The sequence below is a fragment of the Cydia amplana genome, chromosome 10, assembly GCF_948474715.1.
Source record: "Cydia amplana chromosome 10, ilCydAmpl1.1, whole genome shotgun sequence".
Lineage (NCBI taxonomy): Eukaryota > Metazoa > Arthropoda > Insecta > Lepidoptera > Tortricidae > Cydia > Cydia amplana.
In genome coordinates this window covers 14,228,827-14,249,859 of record NC_086078.1, presented here as the reverse complement: position 1 = coordinate 14,249,859, position 21,033 = coordinate 14,228,827, and the positions used below count along the sequence as shown (strand labels likewise).

General features: G+C 38.1%; 1 protein-coding gene across 1 annotated transcript in view; it reads right to left on the bottom strand.

Annotated features, from left to right (window-relative positions):
* Window positions 1-5,340: 5,340 nt before the first annotated feature.
* Window positions 5,341-21,033, bottom strand: part of LOC134651487 (5'-3' exonuclease PLD3-like) — a 60,805-nt gene continuing 45,112 nt past the window's right edge. Inside the window, exons 6-12 of the mRNA XM_063506601.1 lie at window positions 19,480-19,602; window positions 18,340-18,408; window positions 14,152-14,283; window positions 10,494-10,633; window positions 7,557-7,722; window positions 6,639-6,800; window positions 5,341-5,483 (exon numbers count right to left, since the gene is read on the bottom strand). Coding sequence (XP_063362671.1) covers window positions 5,352-5,483; window positions 6,639-6,800; window positions 7,557-7,722; window positions 10,494-10,633; window positions 14,152-14,283; window positions 18,340-18,408; window positions 19,480-19,602 — 924 coding nt within the window. The 3' untranslated portion in view covers window positions 5,341-5,351. The remainder of the gene's footprint in view (window positions 5,484-6,638; window positions 6,801-7,556; window positions 7,723-10,493; window positions 10,634-14,151; window positions 14,284-18,339; window positions 18,409-19,479; window positions 19,603-21,033) is intronic.

The window sequence follows — 21,033 nt, the reverse complement described above, 5'->3', positions numbered from 1 at the left end:
GGAAACCGCGCCATTTTGTTTACATAGACAACGTTCTAGTGACGTCATTCAACGCTATATAGCGGCCGTCATATTACGGCACCGTTTTCGGAGGAATCCAAAGCTTTAGAGGAACAAGCCATATGGCATGCATATGGCTACCCCGTTCCGTGGCATAACAAGCATGTTTTTTTATCGATCAAGTGTCAAGTATTAGTAGTCGTTTAGTGCGGTCGGTCGTAAAAGTATACCTTAAATAGAAAAACCAAAACATAATGAGCTCTAGAACGAGCACAGGGATGCGGATCCCTCAAAGGGAACAAATCAATCTTAATTAACTGAACGAAGTCAATCTATAACTAATATAAAGTTCAATAGAATATAGACTATGTAAATAAAAGTTACTAGTAAATTGACATTCAGTGTCAATTTTAGTATGGCGGTTTGTTTACATAGTTAGCAAGTTCTATTGAATGACACTTTATATGAAACCTAAAAAGGCCTGACCCTTGACCCTAAAATTTTTAGAAAACGTGGATCCGTATTTAAAGGTATGTACAGTGGGCCAAGAAAGTGGTACCACCCTACGGTTGAGGTTCGTTTGAACGTCATGAGACAATAAGGTCGATTTACTTTAAACTCCGTTAGAAAAGTCAACCTTAGCGACTGTTAGATCTCGCAGAACTTGTCAAAACTGGTAGGCCACTTTCTTGGCCCACTGTACTTTAAATTAATTAGGATTTAATATCGGATCAACGTCCCGGCAAACGACAGGTCAATATTTCCCTGACTGAGTGAACTTAAATATATATTTATTTTCGAGGTATATAGCTGGGTCATATTCACTGGTAATGTTATATGTTGTCAGTCCAGTCATAACCGCTCGAACCAATCTTCTATCTCTGTCTAACTACCTCAATCCCCCTTCATTTCCACCTCCCCAACGTACCCTATTGCTCATTTTGTGTAGTTCCTCTACTATAATCGTGGCCGTAGCGGTACCAAGGGACTGAGCGGCACGGCGTACGGCGAGTTCCAGTCTCGCTCGAATTTATCTTCTATCTTTATCTAACTACCTCAATCTCCCCTTCATTTCCACCTCCCCAACGTACCCTATTGCTCATTTTGTGTAGTTCCTCTACTATAATCGTGGCCGTAGCGGTACCAAGGGACTGAACGGCAGCGACACAGCGTACGGCGAGTTCCAGTCTCGCTCGAATTTATCTTCTATCTTTATCTAACTACCTCAATCCCCTTCATTTCATTCATTTCATTCATCATCATTCATTCGTTCATTTTTGACCACCGGTCTGGCCTAGTGGGTAGTGACTAGGGCTCGCGGTCGTGTCCGGGTTTCGTGTACACGTGTACGGTACCCGTTTCCGTACTACACGTACACGGTTTTCTGACCCGTTCTACACGTGTAGACGGGTACACGTGTAATTAAGATCCGTGTATCCGTGTACCCGTGTACCCGTGTACACGGCGAAACGGATCTTAAATACACGCGGGTCTAACCCGTTCTTGACGTGTAGCGGAGATTAAAGTTATGTATAGCTTTAAATAAAACACAGATTCAGGGTCAAGAGCCCTGTTGTTTACCAGTTTTATCGGATTTTCAAATTCGGACTTGCAAGTTATATTTGACCCATTTCCGATGAAGCTGAAAATTTCCATACGTGTGTAAGTCGGGTGACAATGCAATATTAATGGAGCTGAACTGATGATGGAGACAGGAGGAGGCCATATGAACTCTGTGATATAACAACCGAATTGTGTTTGGGGTTTTTAGAATATACTCGTGGAAAGAAAAGTACAGTCAGCGATAAAATCTTGTACCAAAAATGAAACTTTTGCCAAAAACTTATTTATTCTTTATTTGAATACTCCAGGACCCGCTTATTTTAATCGCTTAATATCGCTTTCAAATAATTGCTAAAAACGACACCGTTATTGGTAGAGTGAACAGAAATGAAAATATTTATTTTTGTGTACTAGTTAAAATATGAAATTGTATTATAAAAAGAAACATAAATGCTATTATTATTCGACACAGGCTGTGAAATGCTTTACAACGGTTCTCATTTTTAACACGCTTTTATTAGGTCGACCTGTATGTAACTAAATTGTAATGGAATCTTGCAAGTTAAATTTGATCCACTTCCCGGTTTCCGATTGAGCTGAAATTTTGCATACACATGTAAGTCGGGTGACAATGCAATATTATGGTACCATTGGGCTGATCTGATGATGGAGACAGGAGGTGGCCATAGGAACTCTGTGATGAAACAACGCAACCTAATTGTGTTAGGGGTTTTTAGAATTGTCTCGATGAGTATTAGTTGTCTGTCGTAAGAAAAGTTCAGTCAGCGATAAAAGCGTGTAACAAAAATGAAATTTTTGCCAAAAACTTATTTTAAATGAAACAGTAATTTTCAAAGATATAAAAAATTGTTTTTCTACAAATTGTCACAAATGGTAAAGTGCTTGTTTCCATATAGAAAAGACCCATTAATCACAAAATTATTTGTAATATGTAGTGACTGTTTATGGTGCATAATATTTTGATTTATTACTTTAAACTTAAAGTATCTACAAGTAAAATGTGAAGATTTCATTAGTTGATTTATTGATTGATTGATAAAAACTTCATTATATATCATATACCACACAATAATACGGTAGTTTTAAATCCCATCCTCATTCCCATTCTGACCCTTATTGTTTCAATACCTTAATTACAAATATACTACAGAACTGTTTATTTAAATATACTAAACATTTTAATAAATTATAACTGTTATAAATGTAAAAAAATCGCATTCATTTTAAAAATATGAGCCAAATAGCTTGAAATAAATGAATTTAATTTTTTTTTCTTTTTTTTTTAACGCAGTTTTTGGTTTCACTATACGAAGTAGGAAGAAATGTACTTACTCAGGGGTCGTCATGGTGGGTGATTTTTGATGTATTGATAACAAATGTCTTCCTATGGCTCCTGTTGAACCACCATGGCACGAAAACTCGTTATTTGCCCGGTCATTGCACAAAGAGCAATAGGCTTTGTCACCGGATCTGGCAAAGTTCCACACCCAAATTCTTCTCATTTTTTTTAACAAAAATTAACAGTGAACAACAAAACATAAACTATTAATAAAACAACAAAACGGTACGATTAACGTAGATAGACTTTAGTATCCAACTGACCAATAGGCGAACTGGAGTCTAACTAAAGTTCTATGAGATACTTTTTAAATCTTAGGCATAGATATTATTCATTGTTTGCTGTCTCTGACACTAGTAAAATGCTTTTAAGAGCCGCGCGGCAACAAAACAATAGAATAATCCTACCTGAAAGATTAGTTGTTGTATTTTTTTGCAGATGTGTCTAGCTTATCACAAAGAGATAAGACCAAAAGCACCAACGCACGTTGTAAAAACAACACGTTCTATTGAATGAAACTTCTGGGGGCCGATTTTTGAAATTCGACCGCTCGATTTCGCGTATTTCGTTCAGTATTATCTCCACTACTAGTCATGTAAATTCTACTAATAGAATTGAAAACGAGTGGTCAATACCACTAGATTCCCAATTTCTATCGCTCGTATTTCAAAAATCTGCATTTCGCCGTTTTCCATCGATTTTCGAGTGACGAAATCGAGTGATCGAAATTCAAAAATCGGCCCCCGACACTTTGTTTATTATCTATTTTATGTATTTTGTTTTTCACACGATATGGCAATTTAAAATACTTAATCTCATTTTGTTAGTACCCCGTTCGTAGTTTCAGTAAGCATAACTATCTACTTTTGTCTTAGTTAGATAATCATTTAGGTCGTTAAATATTAAATTATAAATATAGATTTCATTGCTATGCGTATAAAATGCATGTACCTACCTAGACTTAACAAATATGTAGTGCCCTAACAGGGTGTCATATATGTACCTACCATCCTCAAATTATAACAGCTGATGTATAATGAGCATGACTATAGATGACAATACAATAAAGAATAGGTTTACTTTCATCATCAAAAAACTACATCAATGAAGAAGATTATATAAATGAACTCAACGGTACCTAAGTTATTGTTAATTTTAATTTAATTAGAGTAAAACAAAACATATGAATTATTGAAACAAAGTCTACTTTATTATTGACATTACCAATCAATACCACGTTAAACTGCAAAGTAATCGAACTTTCCTAATCTCTCTTATATTCCACCGTATCTCTTCATAGCACGAATCTCTGCTACACGAAAATGAACGGTTGAACCCGCGGGTAAATAAGATCCGTTCTTGCGTGTACCCGTGTACCCGTGTACACGGGTACACGGGTACCCGTGTAAACGTTTCTGGATCCGGGCGGGTTCGTGTAGTTCGGGTTCTTAGTACCGCCGGGCTTAAGAACACGGGTACCCGTGTCAGCGTGTAACACGTGTATCGGGAGCTCTAGTAGTGACCCTGCCTGTGAAGCCGCGGTCCTGGGTTCGAATCTCAGTAAGGGCATTTATTTGTGTGATGAGCACAGATATTTGTTCCTGAGTCATGGTTGTTTTCTATGTATTTAAGTATTTGTATATTATATCTATCGTTGTCTGAGTACCCACAACACAAGCCTAGAGCTTACCGTGGGGTTTAGTCAATTTGTGTAAAATGTCCTCTAATATTTATTTATTTATTTATGTCCACCTCCTCAACGTACCATACATTGCTCATTTTGTGTAGTTCCTCTACTATAATCGTGGCCGTAGCGGTACCAAGGGACTGAGCGGCAGCGGCACAGCGTACGGCGAGTTCCAGTCTCGCTCGAATTTATCTTCTATCTTTATCTAACTACCTCAATCCCCCTTCATTTCATTCATTTCATTCATCATCATTCATTCGTTCATTTTTGACCACCGGTCTGGCCTAGTGGGTAGTGACCCTGCCTGTGAAGCCGCGGTCCTGGGTTCGAATCTCAGTAAGGGCATTTATTTGTGTGATGAGCACAGATATTTGTTCCTGAGTCATGGTTGTTTTCTATGTATTTAAGTATTTGTATATTATATCTATCGTTGTCTGAGTACCCACAACACAAGCCTAGAGCTTACCGTGGGGTTTAGTCAATTTGTGTAAAATGTCCTCTAATATTTATTTATTTATTTATGTCCACCTCCTCAACGTACCATACATTGCTCATTTTGTGTAGTTCCTCTACTATAACCGTGGCCGTAGCGGTACCAAGGGACTGAGCGGCAGCGGCACAGCGTACGGCGAGTTCCAGTCTCGCTCGAATTTATCTTCTATCTTTATCTAACTACCTCAATCTCCCCTTCATTTCCACCTCCCCAACGTACCCTATTGCTCATTTTGTGTAGTTCCTCTACTATAACCGTGGCCGTAGCGGTACCAAGGGACTGAGCGGCAGCGGCACGGCGTACGGCGAGTTCCAGTCTCGCTCGAACAAATCTTCTAGTTGTGCGCGGATGTCCTGAGTCACGTTGGAGGCGCGGGGCTCCTGTAAAGATCAATATTGAATACGTCACAAATGTGTATCATGCTTGGCTGTATTCTCCTTCAGATATTTTGTGGACTCTTAAAACAGTGTCTAAAGCTTTGGATTCCTCCGAAAACGGTGCCGTCATATGACGGCCGTCATATAGCGGCCGCAAAAGACGACCGTCTTTACGGTGGCGACATGTGGAAAGTACCACGGCGTCATAACACACCGTCATCCGCCAAGGTCAAAGCGGCAAATTTGAAAAATGTAGGCGCGATGGGATAACGTCCCATAGAAAATTTGAATTTCGCGCCTTTTCCTACTGACAAGATTTGCTTGATCATCTATAATTTACTTGGAGGATGAAATATCATCAGAAGAGGAAAATATTCGTAGTACGGAATCATTTATTCAAATCTCGTGTCATTTATTCAAAATGGCGTCACCGCTATCTAATAAAACGTTCACGAAACTATCGACACCGTCATGACGGCCGTCATCTTACGTTACGTTGACAATCAACGTAACGTAACGCTGTCTAGGAAACCGCGCCATCTTGTTTACATAGACAACGTTCTAGTGACGTCAGTCAACGCTATATAGCGGCCGTAATATGACGGCACCGTTTTCGGAGGAATCCAAAGCTTTAGGTGGTGGAATTATTGATTTATATTAATGTAATCCAATCCAATGATTTCCAGGGGTTTCAGAATTCCCATCGTTAACTTTAAATTGTTATCGTTAAAACTATAACGGTAGTTTAGTATGAGGTGGGCTGTACGTCTGTATACCACTATTGTAGTATGATAACGTACCCAAGTAGCGTCAGATTAACAGATTTAGAGAAGTCGACAAAATTTAAGTCGTCTAGACGATTTGCACCAAAGTAGCTATTTTGAGCTTTTATAGTGCATAAGAGCTCAAAATCAAAAGTTGCATCTCCATATCTCTCATAGGGCATCTAGGTTTCCTGAGATATTTCGAAAGAGCTGTGTTAAAAATTTAATGTGCCAAGGAAGGAAGCCATGAATGTGCCATGCAAACCAAGAAGTTACGCGCGTCAAGTTCTAAGCGTCCAGAGTGGAAAACACAGACAACAGTTGTCTTGTGTCAACTTATTGTGATGACAACCCCCATATATAGATAAGTTCGACATATAAGACGAAAGTTTACCTGTAGAACGAAGGCGACCCCAGCAGTGTCCACAAAGTAGTCTCCCGACCAGTTGGAGGTGCCGATGTAAGCGGAGCGGTCCGTCACCATGTACTTGTTGTGGTTGACCCGCGCGTGGGGGATCTTAGTCTGGTCTGGCGTCGATGGGACTATGTAACGTTTCTGAAATAATTTAGTCCGTGTGAAAAATAATGACACTTGTTTTGGTTTGTGTTTTTGTGCTCAATTTAACTCCGAAACGGATTATTGATTTAGTTGCGGTTTTCTGTAAAGGATTATGATACCACAGTCCATTAGATCGGTATAAGAGATTAGAGGTCGCTACGATAATATTAACAACTAACAACTTAGAACGAGCGACGTATACAACGATTAATAAAATATTTTTCACCGAAAAATTATGTAACTTAATTTTATCAATACCTACATCATCTAATACCTTTAAACGAGCAATTCTTGTTTATTTATATATATATTTCGGGGATCTCGGAAACGGCTCTAACGATTTTGATGAAATTTGCTATACGGGGATTTTCGGGGGCGAAAAATCTAGCTAGGTCTTATCTCTGGGAAAACGCTCATTTTCGAGTTTTTATGTTTTCCGAGCGAAGCTCGGTCACCCAGATATTTAACATTATATCAGCTGGAAGACGTCTAATAGTCTACTGCTGGACACAAGTTTCCCATAAAGATTTCTACACCAATCGGTCATCCACTGATATCATCCAATGGTTTTCTGCGATCTTGGCATAATTGACGGCAGTTTGGTTTTTAGCCAAATTATACGGCCCATTTTACTATACTTAGGGCCACTTGCACTATTCACTAACCCGGGGTTACCCGGTTACAATTTGACGCTGGGTTAACCGCTTAACCCCGGGTAAGTGGAATGGTGCAAGTGGGCCTTAGTATACTTACCACTTGCAAGTCGACGCGAGGATACGCCGCTGCTATCGCGACGAGCGATCGCAAGAAGTACTCTTCCGAAGGCGCCGAGTGTTGCCACCAGCTGATCAGCATCTTTACTTTCACGCGGTGCTCGAGCGCTGCGCGACGGATGGCATCGTCGATTTTTGGCCAGAATCTGTTTAAAAAAAAGATAATAAATAAACCGTGAAGACATACTTTCCCAGAGTAAGATGCTTTAGACTATCTGAGCGTCCTTAGTTGTCAGAGTATCGTACAGTCACCAAACGGGGTTGTTACGCCATTTAGGGTTCTAGCTAAATTGGTAAATGGCGTAACACGTACGGAGCGTGATGGTAGCTCCAAACGTGGCAAGGTGACGGCTTTTCAGGCGCCACTCTAGATTTTACTCATGACAGCTATGGAATGGACGTAGGTATAATACATTGTGAATTTATTTTTCAATCTCTCTTTTTTCCGCTGTCGTCTGTAATATAATTTTTTCTACTCCCGTACTTTTATTTGTCATTTAAAGGGTCGTGCACACACCTTTAAACCCCTCTCTTATAGTTGTCAAGACAAGTCTTTAGTCTATTCCCCAAAAAAGTATTTGTGCATACACGCAGTATCTTTTTGGCACTTTTACGATACTTCGTGTAATCACCACTTAAAAAATATTGTATGGAATACATTGTTGCCAACCTAATTTTAATTGTCATTTCTGACAGATGAGTGAACCATAGACATGTTTTGGTTAATCATCATCATCATCATCAGTTTTCATCTTTATAGGGCTGTATCTCCTAAACCGTGCGTCGTAGCGCAAAAATAATCAAATTTTCGTTCCCCTTTGAAACTAGTAAGTAATATTTAAAAAACACAAAAAACTAAAAAAAAATTTAAAAAAAGAAAGAAAAATGTTTATGGGTTGTATCTCCTAAACCGTGCGTCGTAGCGCAAAAATAATAAAATTTTCATTCCTCTGTAAGAAACCCCTAATTAATATAAAAAAAAAAACAAAAAAGAAATAATAATAAACAAAAAAAAACTTTATAATGCTGTATCTCCTAAACCGTGCGTCGTAGCGCAAAAATAATCAAATTTTCGTTCCCCTTTGAATCCCGTAAGTAATATTTAAAAAACACAAAAAACAAAAACAAAATTAAAAAAAGAAAGAAAAATGTTTATGGGTTGTATCTCCTAAACCGTGCGTCGTAGCGCAAAAATATTAAAATGTTCATTCCTGTGTAAGAAGCCCCTAATTAATATTAAAAAAAAAAACACAAAAGAGAAATTAAAAAAAAAACAAAAAAAAAATGCTGTATCTCCTAAACCGTGCGTCGTAGCGCAAAAATAATCAAATTTTCGTTCCCCTTTGGAGCCCGTAAGTAATATTTAAAAAACACGAAAAACAAAAAAAAATTAAAAAAAGAAAGAAAAATGTTTATGGGTTGTATCTCCTAAACCGTGCGTCGTAGCGCAAAAATAATAAAATGTTCATTCCTCTGTAAGAAACCCCTAATTAATATTTAAAAAAAAAACAAAAAAGAAATAAAAAGAAAAACAAAAAAAAACTTCATAATGCTGTATCTCCTAAACCGTGCGTCGTAGCGCAAAAATAATCAAATTTTCGTTCCCCTTTGAGTCCCCTAAGTAATATTTAAAAAACACAAAAAACAAAAAAAATAAAAAATAAAATATTTATAGGGCTGTATCTCCTAAACCGTGCGTCGTAGCGCAAAAATAATAAAATTTTCGTTCCGCTTAAGAATCCCACGCACTGAACAACCTATCATATTAGGAAATTAAACAATCATCATCATCCATTTTTATTATTATTTCATTGCATTTCAAAGTAAGTGCTTGGTCGTAGAAAAAGTATTGTATGCAACGTTGTTTAACTGAGTCAAAAAATACTCGTGGCGTCTTTATTAACAATTTTCGGCTTCGCCTCAAATTGTTACTCACGCCACTCGCCTTTTTTGACCCCCCTTAAACAACGGTTGCATAAAATACTATTTCTACTCGTCGACTGCATTGCTTGAATTAAGACTTCGTATACCAAAGTGAAATCGGATACTTTTTTTCACTATGGAACCCCAACTCAACTATAATATTCATTTCGATACAGTTTAGTCAACTATAATATTCATTTCGATTCAGTTTAGTCAACTATAATGAGATTGACCAATCGAAAGCGCGGAGCAAGTACCAGGGCCTCATGAGTTACGAGAAGGTGTCGTTGACCAACCGGCCGGGGGCGCGGGGCGCGGGGGCCGGGTCGCGTACGAGTATGAAGGTATCGCGGCTGCTCGCGCATCTTAGCTGTATACTTTTGGTTTTTTAACCTACATATATGATTCTTCTACTAGTTTTAAGTATTTTTTCTACTCCCGTACTTTTATTTGTCATTTAAAGGGTCGTGCACACACCTTTAAAACCCTACCTTATAGTTGTCAAGACAAGTCTTTAGTCTATGCCCCAAAAAAGAACTTGTGCATACACTCAGTATCTTTTTGGCGATTTTACGATACTTCGTGTAATGACCACTTGATAAATATTGAATGAAATACAGTGTTGCCAACCTTATTTTAAATGTCATCTCTGATAAATAAGTGAACCATAGACATGTTTTTTAAATTTCATTCATTCATTCATTCTTTTCCCGCCCGTACCCTCCATTTTTGCTACTTCTTGAATAAAAATATTTGTTAAATTTACAATTTTATTTCAAAGTAAGTGCTTGGTCGTAGAAAAAGTATTGTATGCAACGTTGTTTAACTGAGTCAAAAAATACTCGTGGCGTCTTTATTAACAATTTTCGGCTTCGCCTCAAATTGTTACTCACGCCACTCGCCTTTTTTGACCTCTCTTAAACAACGGTTGCATAAAATACTATTTCAAGCTAAGCCCGACGCATCGCTAAAAGCTCGTATTATGTGCACTTACTTCAGTTTGGGCGTGAACTCCATCACGGGCGCGTAGTCCATGACGGAGATGTGGACGAACTCTTCTGCGGATTCTATGATGGATACTATCGCGTCGTCGTCGTCGGTTCGGCCGTGCGGACTGAAGGGCGGTGGTGAGCTCTGGAACAATTCATTATAAATAAAATAAAAAATATTCTATAGATATTATTATAAATTCTGCGTGCGCTGACGCTGCTCAATGCGCTCCTGACATCGGCACCTGAATGTGACTTGTTTGCTTGGAGATGGGCGACTGTATGCCGTGAATGTCTAAGGTTCTACTTGTGTTTAATTTATTATCTCGTTAAATGTTTCATGTCATGTGTTTGTATACCTACTGGGTATTTTGTATTGGCTTGTCTGTAATGCCGTGTAAATATATTGTTAAATAAATAAATAAAATGTATAAAAAGAGCGGTGGTCGATATTGGATTTGAACTTCAGCTTTCAAGGCTTAAGCCGTGATCGTTATTCCACGATACCATTTTGAAGATCGTTTAGCTTTCCCATGTCCGCAATGTGTGTTGAGCGCTAATTTGCAATCATGAAAAATACATTATAACTACCGGGCCAGACGAATTAAATTAGATAATTTTAGATACTTTCAGTACGGTTTTGGGATGAGGAAAAGCATGCTATAGATAGACAGAGAGCAACTAATATTCAAATGGGGTTGGCCGGTCGAAGTATTTAGCAGATGGCGCCATCATAGTTTGTCTTGTCAATCCTTAGAATTGTGTAAAATTTTTGTTTTTTTTAAAGCCCTGGATGCCAGCCCTTTAAGCCAAATCTCATAGAAAAAGGGCCAAGCTATGATGGCGCCATCTATGCAAACCTTTGACAATTGCCAACCCCACTGAGTTAAATCTTTAAAAAAATAATTTCTATGTAAATCACTACACCTCTAACTAATGTTCTAATTGTCGGTTACTCACGCCCAAAAAAGACGATAATTGCCGTATATCATTAATCATTATGTTTACATTACATTGATCGACCTACATCAGGTAAATGACCAGCATGTGAACGCCTCAATAAGTCGAAGTGTGTGACATTTCGTTTCAACTACGCCCTAAGGGTGAGCGGTGAGCTATCAAAGGTCAGGTCTAAGTTATGGATAAAGAGCAGGCATCAAAGACTTCTCAGGGTACCTATTATGGTGAACGTTTTTAGAAATTTAATGAAGATAAACACAAAGTTTTAAGTTTTACGTAGACTCCACTGCAATCGTTTAAGGCCGCTTGTATACGTCCGTTGTTTGGACAACGGACTGTGTTTACGCGACTACGTCTAGTGTTTTTATGTGGCTACCAACAGCTACACTTAAGAAAAACAAGACATCATCGCCGAACACGGACAATGGTGCGGTGCAGACAACGGACGCATACAAGCATCCTGAAGAAACATATAGTCTGTCAAGCTAGATATGTCAGTAGTAATGTAAAGCAAACTAAAGTATGGTATCCCTAGGAAACTAACAAAAAGCAGCAAAGTACATCGAACAAAACAACGATGAAATGTAAACAAAATAGTTCCACAGATAAGATATAAAAGACACGCGATTTTCGAACAATTCAAACGTAGTGTTGCTAACCCGCGATTTTTCAAATTTGCCGCCTTTTTCTACAGACAAGATTTGCTTGGCCAAGTATGTATATCTTAAGGATATGTCCAATCCATTAACCACAGACATACATTTGTTTGGTACAGTTGGAAACGTAGGTATAATTTGTGGGTTGTTTGGTAGGTACAGTTGGAAACGTAAGTATAGGGACGTAAGATGAAGATAAAATAAGACAGTCACAGAAACTTTTCCACACCACCTAGGTAAAATGAATGTCTTGAAATATTCCGACATAATTTATTTACATCATATTTGCCTCTTTTCAAGTACACCCGAAAAGAATGAAAAGTTTATCTCGACTACCTACTTATTTCCGCTAACCGTCGAATGCACAGAAATACCTACCTAAGTTTAATAAGTATTAAGTGTATTTTACAGATTTAATGTTTGTTGTAAAACAATTTAATTTATATAACAGTAACCGCCCGTCTTACAATAAGTTACTTGGGGTATCCTTTCCTCTAATAGGCCAATTAACCGCCGAAATAGGGTCATTGTCGGCCGCGGGCTCGGCCGGTCAAGGCTCTAGTTACTAGTTAGCATATTGCTGGATTTAGGCCGACTAGATTACAATGAAAAGCTTTATTGCCCTAGATAATGATTGGGGATTACCTATTTCCAGCTATCTTGAAAGTTTCGACGAAAAGCGATGACCGAGGTTTTTGTTTGCGGGGTGTGTTTTTTCTTCCTCCTTATTTATTTATAAACTTTATTGCACAAACAAAAAGTACAACAGGCGGACTTAATGCCGTTATAGGCATTCTCTACCAGTCAACCAGTGTTGGCCGAAACGTTAATGCAATTGAAAATGTTGGCCAATAACCATTATAAATTGAATCTTAAACCGTAACGGACGATTACAGTTTACGGTTCAATTTATAATGGTTAATGGCCAACATTTTCAATTGCATTAACGTTTCGGCCAACACTGCAGTCAACCATAGGGCGAAACAGAAAAGCGTCCATGTGGGTGCAGTGAGAAATAAACAGAAAAAAAACGTAACCTTTGAGCGAAGTAAAATATCTACATTCTAAATGAAGCGAAGCAAAATGGCTTATTCATAAAACTTAGTACCTTAACCTCTTACAAAGCTGTTTAGCTCGGTTTGTTTCGTGTACTAAATATTTTCTTTGTTAACACAAAGACTAACGTAGCACAGGGAAAAGTCATTGCCTCAGACAAGATTTCGTAAGCAGATTGCTATGTTTAGTAGACAATGAAGTTATCTAGCTTCCAATATTTTCATCATAGTACAGTTTAGTAACAACCTGTACCTAGTCCATACCTGCATGTCAACTGTGAACCCATTACAACGGCCACGCCACACTCACAATATTGCCAATTCAAGCCCCATCCTTTACGACCTATGTTATGGCATACAAGCAACATTAGCCATATGACGACCGTTATTGGTCGTTACTGTCCATATTAACTACATACAACTCGTAAATGCTGACGGAGATTAGGGTATAAAGATTATGGGAAAGTTGACGATCGGTTTTGATGGTGTTTATATCTGGTAAAGTTTATATTATATGTTATACGTTATGATTGGGTCGTTAAGTTGTCATATTGCTTGTTCGTGACTTCGTGTACCTAATAGTCATTGATTTGGAGATACATGAATATCTGTCGATTATTTTTATTTTATTTTAATTTGTATATATAAAGAAGGTACAAAAGACGGACTTTTGCTGCACTTTTGGTAAATCGTAGATAAGCCTTACTACTTGCTTTGCTTCACACAAGAGACTGCATCTTTGTCACCCATGTTTCAGTATACCTGCAGTAATGTAACTCACAGTGATGTAGGCGCCGACGCTGTGATACTTGTCGGTGATGTTGATCGGGTTCTCGATGTTGATGTTCATGCTGTTGGCTGTCTACGTGGCTGGTACCACTGCATCTTTGCCGCCCTCGCCCATGTCGGTGCTAAGGTTGGCGGGCCACGTGTCTGGTACCACTGCATCTTTGTCACCCATGTTTCAGTATACCTGCAGTAATGTAACTCACAGTGATGTAGGCGCCGACGCTGTGATACTTGTCGGTGATGTTGATCGGGTTCTCGATGTTGATGTCGGTGCTGAGGTTGGCGGGCCACGTGTCTGGCACCTTTGCATCTTTGTCGCCTAGGCTCCAGTAAACCTAGGTAAACAAAAAAGAAACGTAAATACACGCCAATCATAAAACAGGCTTCCACTGTCGAAGGCATAAATCATATGGACAGGGCATACGTTTAGGTAGACTTTGCTGCATAAACACATCTGTGGGACATATTACCTGTTGCTTATACTTGACAGTTGGCAGCTGCCAAATAGTATGGAGATGTCCCCCGAAGGTTCATATTTTCAACACGTCGTGCGTTGGCGTCGCTTGTATATCCCCCACTACTAATTTTGCACATAGCCAATATAGGGTTATTTATGAGTTAATGAAGAGTCAGTACCGCTGATACAGTACCTTGTTTTCAGACACTTTTTAATATTTATCGTAACCATGTACACGAAAAAACTGCTGATACTGACTATAATGTACATGTATTATGATTTATGACTATTATGAGTTGTATGTATATTTATTTATTTATATAATATAAGTTGTACAAATGGCGGACTTATTGCCTGAATTATTATCTATATTAAATGTAATGTACGAGTATAAGAACACGCCCTTGACTTGCTAAATGCACGGCCCAAGGGTAAGGATATGGTATGGGACTCTAAATGTAAAAACAATAATTTCCCGGTTGCTACAGTACAGTAACCTGCAATAATATGTGACTATTCGAAGGCCGCAAGAATATCTGACATCATCTTATTTGTAAAGCCATAAGAGCGTCACATATTTTTGCGGCCTTCAAAGAATAAAACATAATTATGATTGCAAGTGACTCTACACCGTATTACGAGTAGTATGAGAATCTATGTAATCTATATTGTATGTAACGTATCACGCCTTATTCACGCCCTTGACCCGCTAACTGGACGGTCAAGGTAAAGGTCATGGGATCGTCTACTTGTCTGCTCGGTGCGATGTTTTATTCCGACTATGGTCTGTTTTGCTGTGAGCTTACAATCTTACATGTGGTTTTGTAAAAGGGTACCCGAGTATAATAATTGGGTACTTTCCTCTACTTAAAATAAATTATTTCACACCGTGCACGAAATAAAGCACCAGATAATTATTAGAAAAACATAGATAGACACTTATTTTTAAACACAATTTATATTTAATAAATCAAATGGAAGTATAAAAAGTAGGCGAGTTGACTGTGACGTCACTACACACGTTTCATATAAATTCCATATTAGCAAATCGTATTGACAGTTCTAAAAAAGAAGCTGATTTGACTAGTAGGAAAGTAGCCAATTATAAGTGTAATAGTGCTAGATTTCTAAACGATTTTCACCTTGTTGTTTTTCTGTGTGTCCCTGTGGTTGACTAGTAGAGATATAGGATGACTAACGTACGTTTGTTCCAGGATAAGATAAGATAATCATTAATTTCATTTCAATCTTAGTTGGTAAATACATAGTGGTCGAGTCCTCATATTAGGTATAACGTTACAGATTACATTTTTAAAAATCTATACTAAGAGAAGTTAATGAAATTAACATTATAAATTTTATAATGAATTAACAAATTGTTAAAATGTACAAAATTTACAAACATAATAAAGTAATAAGTTTTTGGCAAAAATTTCATTTTTGGTACAAGCTTTTATCGCTGACTGTACTTTTTTTCCACAGACTACTAATACTCATCGAGACAATTCTAAAAACCCTAAACACAATTAGGTTCCGTTGTTTTATCACAGAGTTCCTATGACTACCTCCTGTATCCATAATATTGCATTGTCACCCGACTTACACACGTATGCAAACTTTCATCTTCATCGGAAACCGGGAAGTGGGTCAAATTTTACTTGCAAGATTTGATTACAGACAGACAACGGGACAGGTGAAACTAAATAAAAGCTTGTAAAAACATAGTCCGACTAAAGCAAAAAGCCCGCATCGCAATAGAGTGATTACTTTTTTAATCCCATATATCGTGCAAATGTTTCTGTGGTTTCAATCTAATTAATATGGTGGAGGTTGTAGAATGTAGATGCATATTTCATTGCAGTGTACTATAAATAGTAAGGGTGGCCCTTTACAAGGTTCCGTTGACATTGGACGTGGCTCGTAATAGAGGTTAACTATCGCAAACATAAAAAAATAATTGCAAACCTACGAGTATAAGCATTATTAGTTGGTTTATTATTAGTTATTTATTAAGTTAATTATAAAGGTAAGGTAATTATTATTAAGGTATTTCCTTGGATTTCACGAGCCTATAATCCCGGTCTTAGACTTGCGTGGGGATATAGATCCAACACGTAGAGACCCCTTGGAGAGCTTTTATGTCATGTAGAACGCCTGCTGGAACCCGTTCACAGGCGCAACAATAGACTAATCACTAAGGTATTTATTATTAAGGTATTTATTACAGGGGAACGAAAGATCGAACACTATTATTGTGTAAATAATTTTAATGTATAGAAAACACAATCGCGAAAACAATAAATACAAGAATATAAAAAAAGAACAAAGGCCAACTTATCCCTCTAACCCTCTAAGGAATATCTTTGGAACATTCAGGATTAAATTTAACCTTCAAATCCTTTCATGAGTTTGTTATTAAGCTTTTCATAGAGCTTTTTGTCTAGTTCAAAACTTAACACGTACAGTATAAAGTTCCAGGGCGTTCTCGGAACTTGTAGTCACAAAGCTTTTGCTAAACGAAGAGCTTTGTTGTAAGTTGTAGTTGAGTTAAGGGGCCCACTGATTAGCAGTCCGCCGGACGATATCGGCCTGTCAGTTGTTCGGAACTGTCAACTCGTCCGGCGGACTGGTAATCAGTGGGCCCCTTTAGGAATGTTCACCAATGATATTACATTTGCCCGTGAAAAGTTAACGATATATCCCACTGGTTCGTAACATTAACTGTACCCCTAGTGTACATTTCATTTGATAGCGTGACGTGACGTACGCGTTTGGGGGTACGGGTCATTAATCCAAGCATTAATGAGATTACTTTAGTCAGTAAAGATATAAGTACTCGTAAAACGAGGAGTTTCTTGAAAATTCGGATCGTTTACGTAGATTAAGAATTCCTTTAGTCACGCAAAAGTGCCAGAGTTATTACAAGTTGGAACCGCAAAGACTAACTACGGTTTCACAGTAATTTAACTTCTGTACAACTTTCAGTTTTATAATTCTCAACACCACGGTCACGATAATAATTGAATCAATCGACTAAATCTAAAATCGTTCGATTAGTTTAGCCTTCCGAATATAAATAATACCTACGGCATAGTTTCGGCGATTACTGAGATCAGTAGTAAGTACCTAATAGTTGTCGTTGTTCGATTATTGATATTCGTTTTATCGTCAACTTCATGATAGGTTTTTTTTTCTCGCCACATATTTTTCTAACAAAGCTTCTGCTTTATCATTACAGTGTGTTCTTTAAAGTAATATGCGAATAAATAAAATAGCGTGGCTTGGTCATTTTATATGTTTATCATTAATTTATCAGACATTTTAAAGGTTGGCTAAATGACGAAGTCGCGTGGTTTTGTTTTGCTATGATCAACTAATAGTGTTGCCGTTAATACCTAAAACACATGATTAAGTTTTACAAACCGAATAGTTTCTTAAACTTGCTAGTAGCTTAAAAAAAATCGTAGAAGACTTAAAATTACTTGACGATGTCGGTAATGATAAAATGACCCTTATTATTTCAAAAAACTTTCTACAAAGTTCCTTCAAAGCATTAGACTAAAAATATACTTGAAAAGCGAGTAAAGTCTCCAGTTTCTTGTGAACTGAGCTTAATGAGTTTTCTACCGTGCAGCGAGCTAATTACACTGGCTGGCACGTTCTAACCCCGCTCACACCCTAATACCTAGTGCACGTGCCTTTACGTACATGTCTCGTGACCTAATTGTCAGATAACGTTGCTTAAATATTAATATCAAAAGCACATTTGAAGTAAAGGATGTAGAAGAAAATTACTAATAATAGCCTGAATTTCGCAAGTATGATTATCCGCATCGCAAGTATCCAAAGGCTACTTCAATGCCAAAAAAAAACTATTACAATTCTGTAAAAGCCATTTGAAAATACATTCAGTTGTTTACAAAATTGTACTTACATCAAAAATCTTGCCCAAATCCGTGGCTAGGCAGGAACAGTTGTACGCGACGATGCCCAACTCTTTCACCTGCAAACACAACTTCATTTAAGCTATAAAACTTACAATAGTAAAATTAGTAAATCATACAAACAACGTCTTGGCCAAGCAGGATCACTTGGTCATTTCATAAAACTGTTGCATTTTAACATAAGGTCAATGTGGCTTATTCCGTCATAGGGACTATTCCGTCTACTAGCGTTTTTCTCGAACAACGAACAAAATTGATAATTTCATCGACAAAGCAGCGATTGCTTTTAGTTTTCAGCAATCAAAAGCAGATGGTTTTTTCCTATGATGAAGAAATAGACGCTCGTGGGCGGAATAGTCCCTATGACGGAATTAGCCACATTGACATTACAAGAAAGCGACATCTGAAAGTGACATCATTAAAAAAATCAAGATGGCTCGATAGAAAAAAATCAACAAACATGTCTAATTTTCATTTATTTTCAATTGTATATTATTACTCTGCATACCATCACAGTAAAATGTTAGTAAGCAACAATTTACAGAAAATGCTTTTAGTAAGTTTCCAGGTACATCTTTGGCAGGCCTTCTTTACCATATCGACCCAAAGGTATTTTTGCTGTAGCCCTATTGACAATATCTATATTATGGTAAAACTGGGATAGATGCCCCGGGGGTATAGGTGCCTTGATTGCAATTACTCTAGTTTCGGGAAAGAAACATGTTATTTTATTTATCCATCGAGAGACTCTGTAACTACCACTAAGTTGACCGTGTTACATGTCTCTGTGCAATTTCATGGGACGACTAGGTGCGATCAAAGTTTTTACGGGATAAATGTCCTTTTTCTCGACGGGGCATCCATCCTAAACGTAATTTACATGGATTAGGCAACTATCCCCTATATGGGATAGTTGTCCCAAAATTTAGAGGTCCGCAAAAATCGCCAATACTCTGAAAATATCAAATATAATGTTTATTCCTTTCATAAATTTGAAGATAATAAACCAAAGTATCTACCCGTTTTACAAATAAAGAATCTTCCTTTTTGTACTAAGAGATATCAAGTAATTTCAAAAAGTGGGGCATCTATCCCACTTTTACCCTAGACAGATCGAAACATGTTTTCACCTGTGTGAGCGACCGCCAGTCCATATTGGCGCTGCCGATATAAAAGTGCTGCCGGTCGATTATCCAGAATTTGGTGTGCAGCACACCTCCTCCCAACAGCTTGGAGAAGTTGAGGCTTCGTACCTGAAACATGTCTGTATTTTATCCCTTTGAATGCCACGCCTATCTTCGCGCCGCCCGCCATACAAAATTATAGCCAAGGAAGTTAGAATAGAACCCTGTTGTATTTTCAATTAGGTTTAATTTCATTTGTCCGAAAATTTTACGAACCAATGCAATGCTACGTTTTGTTTTTAATTAAGGTGGACATTCCATCGAAACTGAGTGTACATCCTAATGTACATTGGGCGGCACGAGGCTATCTATGTATCGGCGCATCATGATTGCATGAAGGTTGACATGATATTGAGCAGTAGCCGCGCGCGTCAGTTAACGTCTTTGGCGGTGAAAGGGCTAAACTTGTCTAGTTCGCATTAGAGGGTCACGTTTTACAAGTCTTTTAACCTGTAGGTACACGCTAGTTACCTATCTAACACAATTACAGACTTTTATAAAACAATTTATTTGAGGATTTCTGAATTATAAGTACTTATAGTATGTAAACCCACAGTACGCCCCATGTAAGTATAGGTAGAAAACCATGTTAACCTTGTTTTTATATCCCCGATACTAAAATTATAGTTTGATTGTCGCAATTCGTTTAACCCATTTGGGCCTCAAAATGAGCATGAAGACATATCGGGTAGTAAATTGGCCAATCAAACTGTCATTTTAGTACCTGAACTATATAAACAGAGGGGCTACCGCGAAAACAGAATTTCGCAAATTGCGGGGATCTTTCTCTTTTACTCCAATGAGAGCGTAATTAGAGTGACAGAGAAAATGCCAGCAATTAGCGAAATTCGGTTTTCGCGGTAGCCCCTCAGAGCTTAGACGTAGGTAATACACTGTATCGTAGGTGTCGAACCAGAATTAGAGTTCAACATAGTCAATTTGTTCTGCCGGCCTCAAATTAACAATCAATCAATCATTTATTTGCAAAAATACAGTAACAAAAGGTGTAAAGCAACAGACTTAAAGTATAAGAGCATTCCACGTTGACAGGTATAGTCACCACACGGGATTGTTACGTCATTTAGGGTCCTAGCTAAATTGGTTGTTCCATACTTACGCTATGGAATGCCCAATTTAGCTAGAACCCTAAATGGCGTAACAACCACGGAGCGTGACCACAGAACAAGTAGAATGGCGATGCGAGCAGGGTACGTGTCGCCGCCGGTTTTGAGCAAACGCTCGCATGCTACTCGCCCGCGCTGACCGAAAAACGAAGTAAACATGCCTTTTGCGCCACAATAACCTTCAGATTAAGAAGCCAGACATCAAATCTCTAAAGGAGGCGTATCCATTCACCACGCACACAAGTTTTTACTACCGTTGCGCGAGTGTTAGTACATGTGGAGAGGAACGAGCGGCGACACCGGTTCCGATACTAACTGCGCGCGATAGCCATTCTAACCTCTTTAATATGTTCTGTGAGCGTGACTGTACCTATAG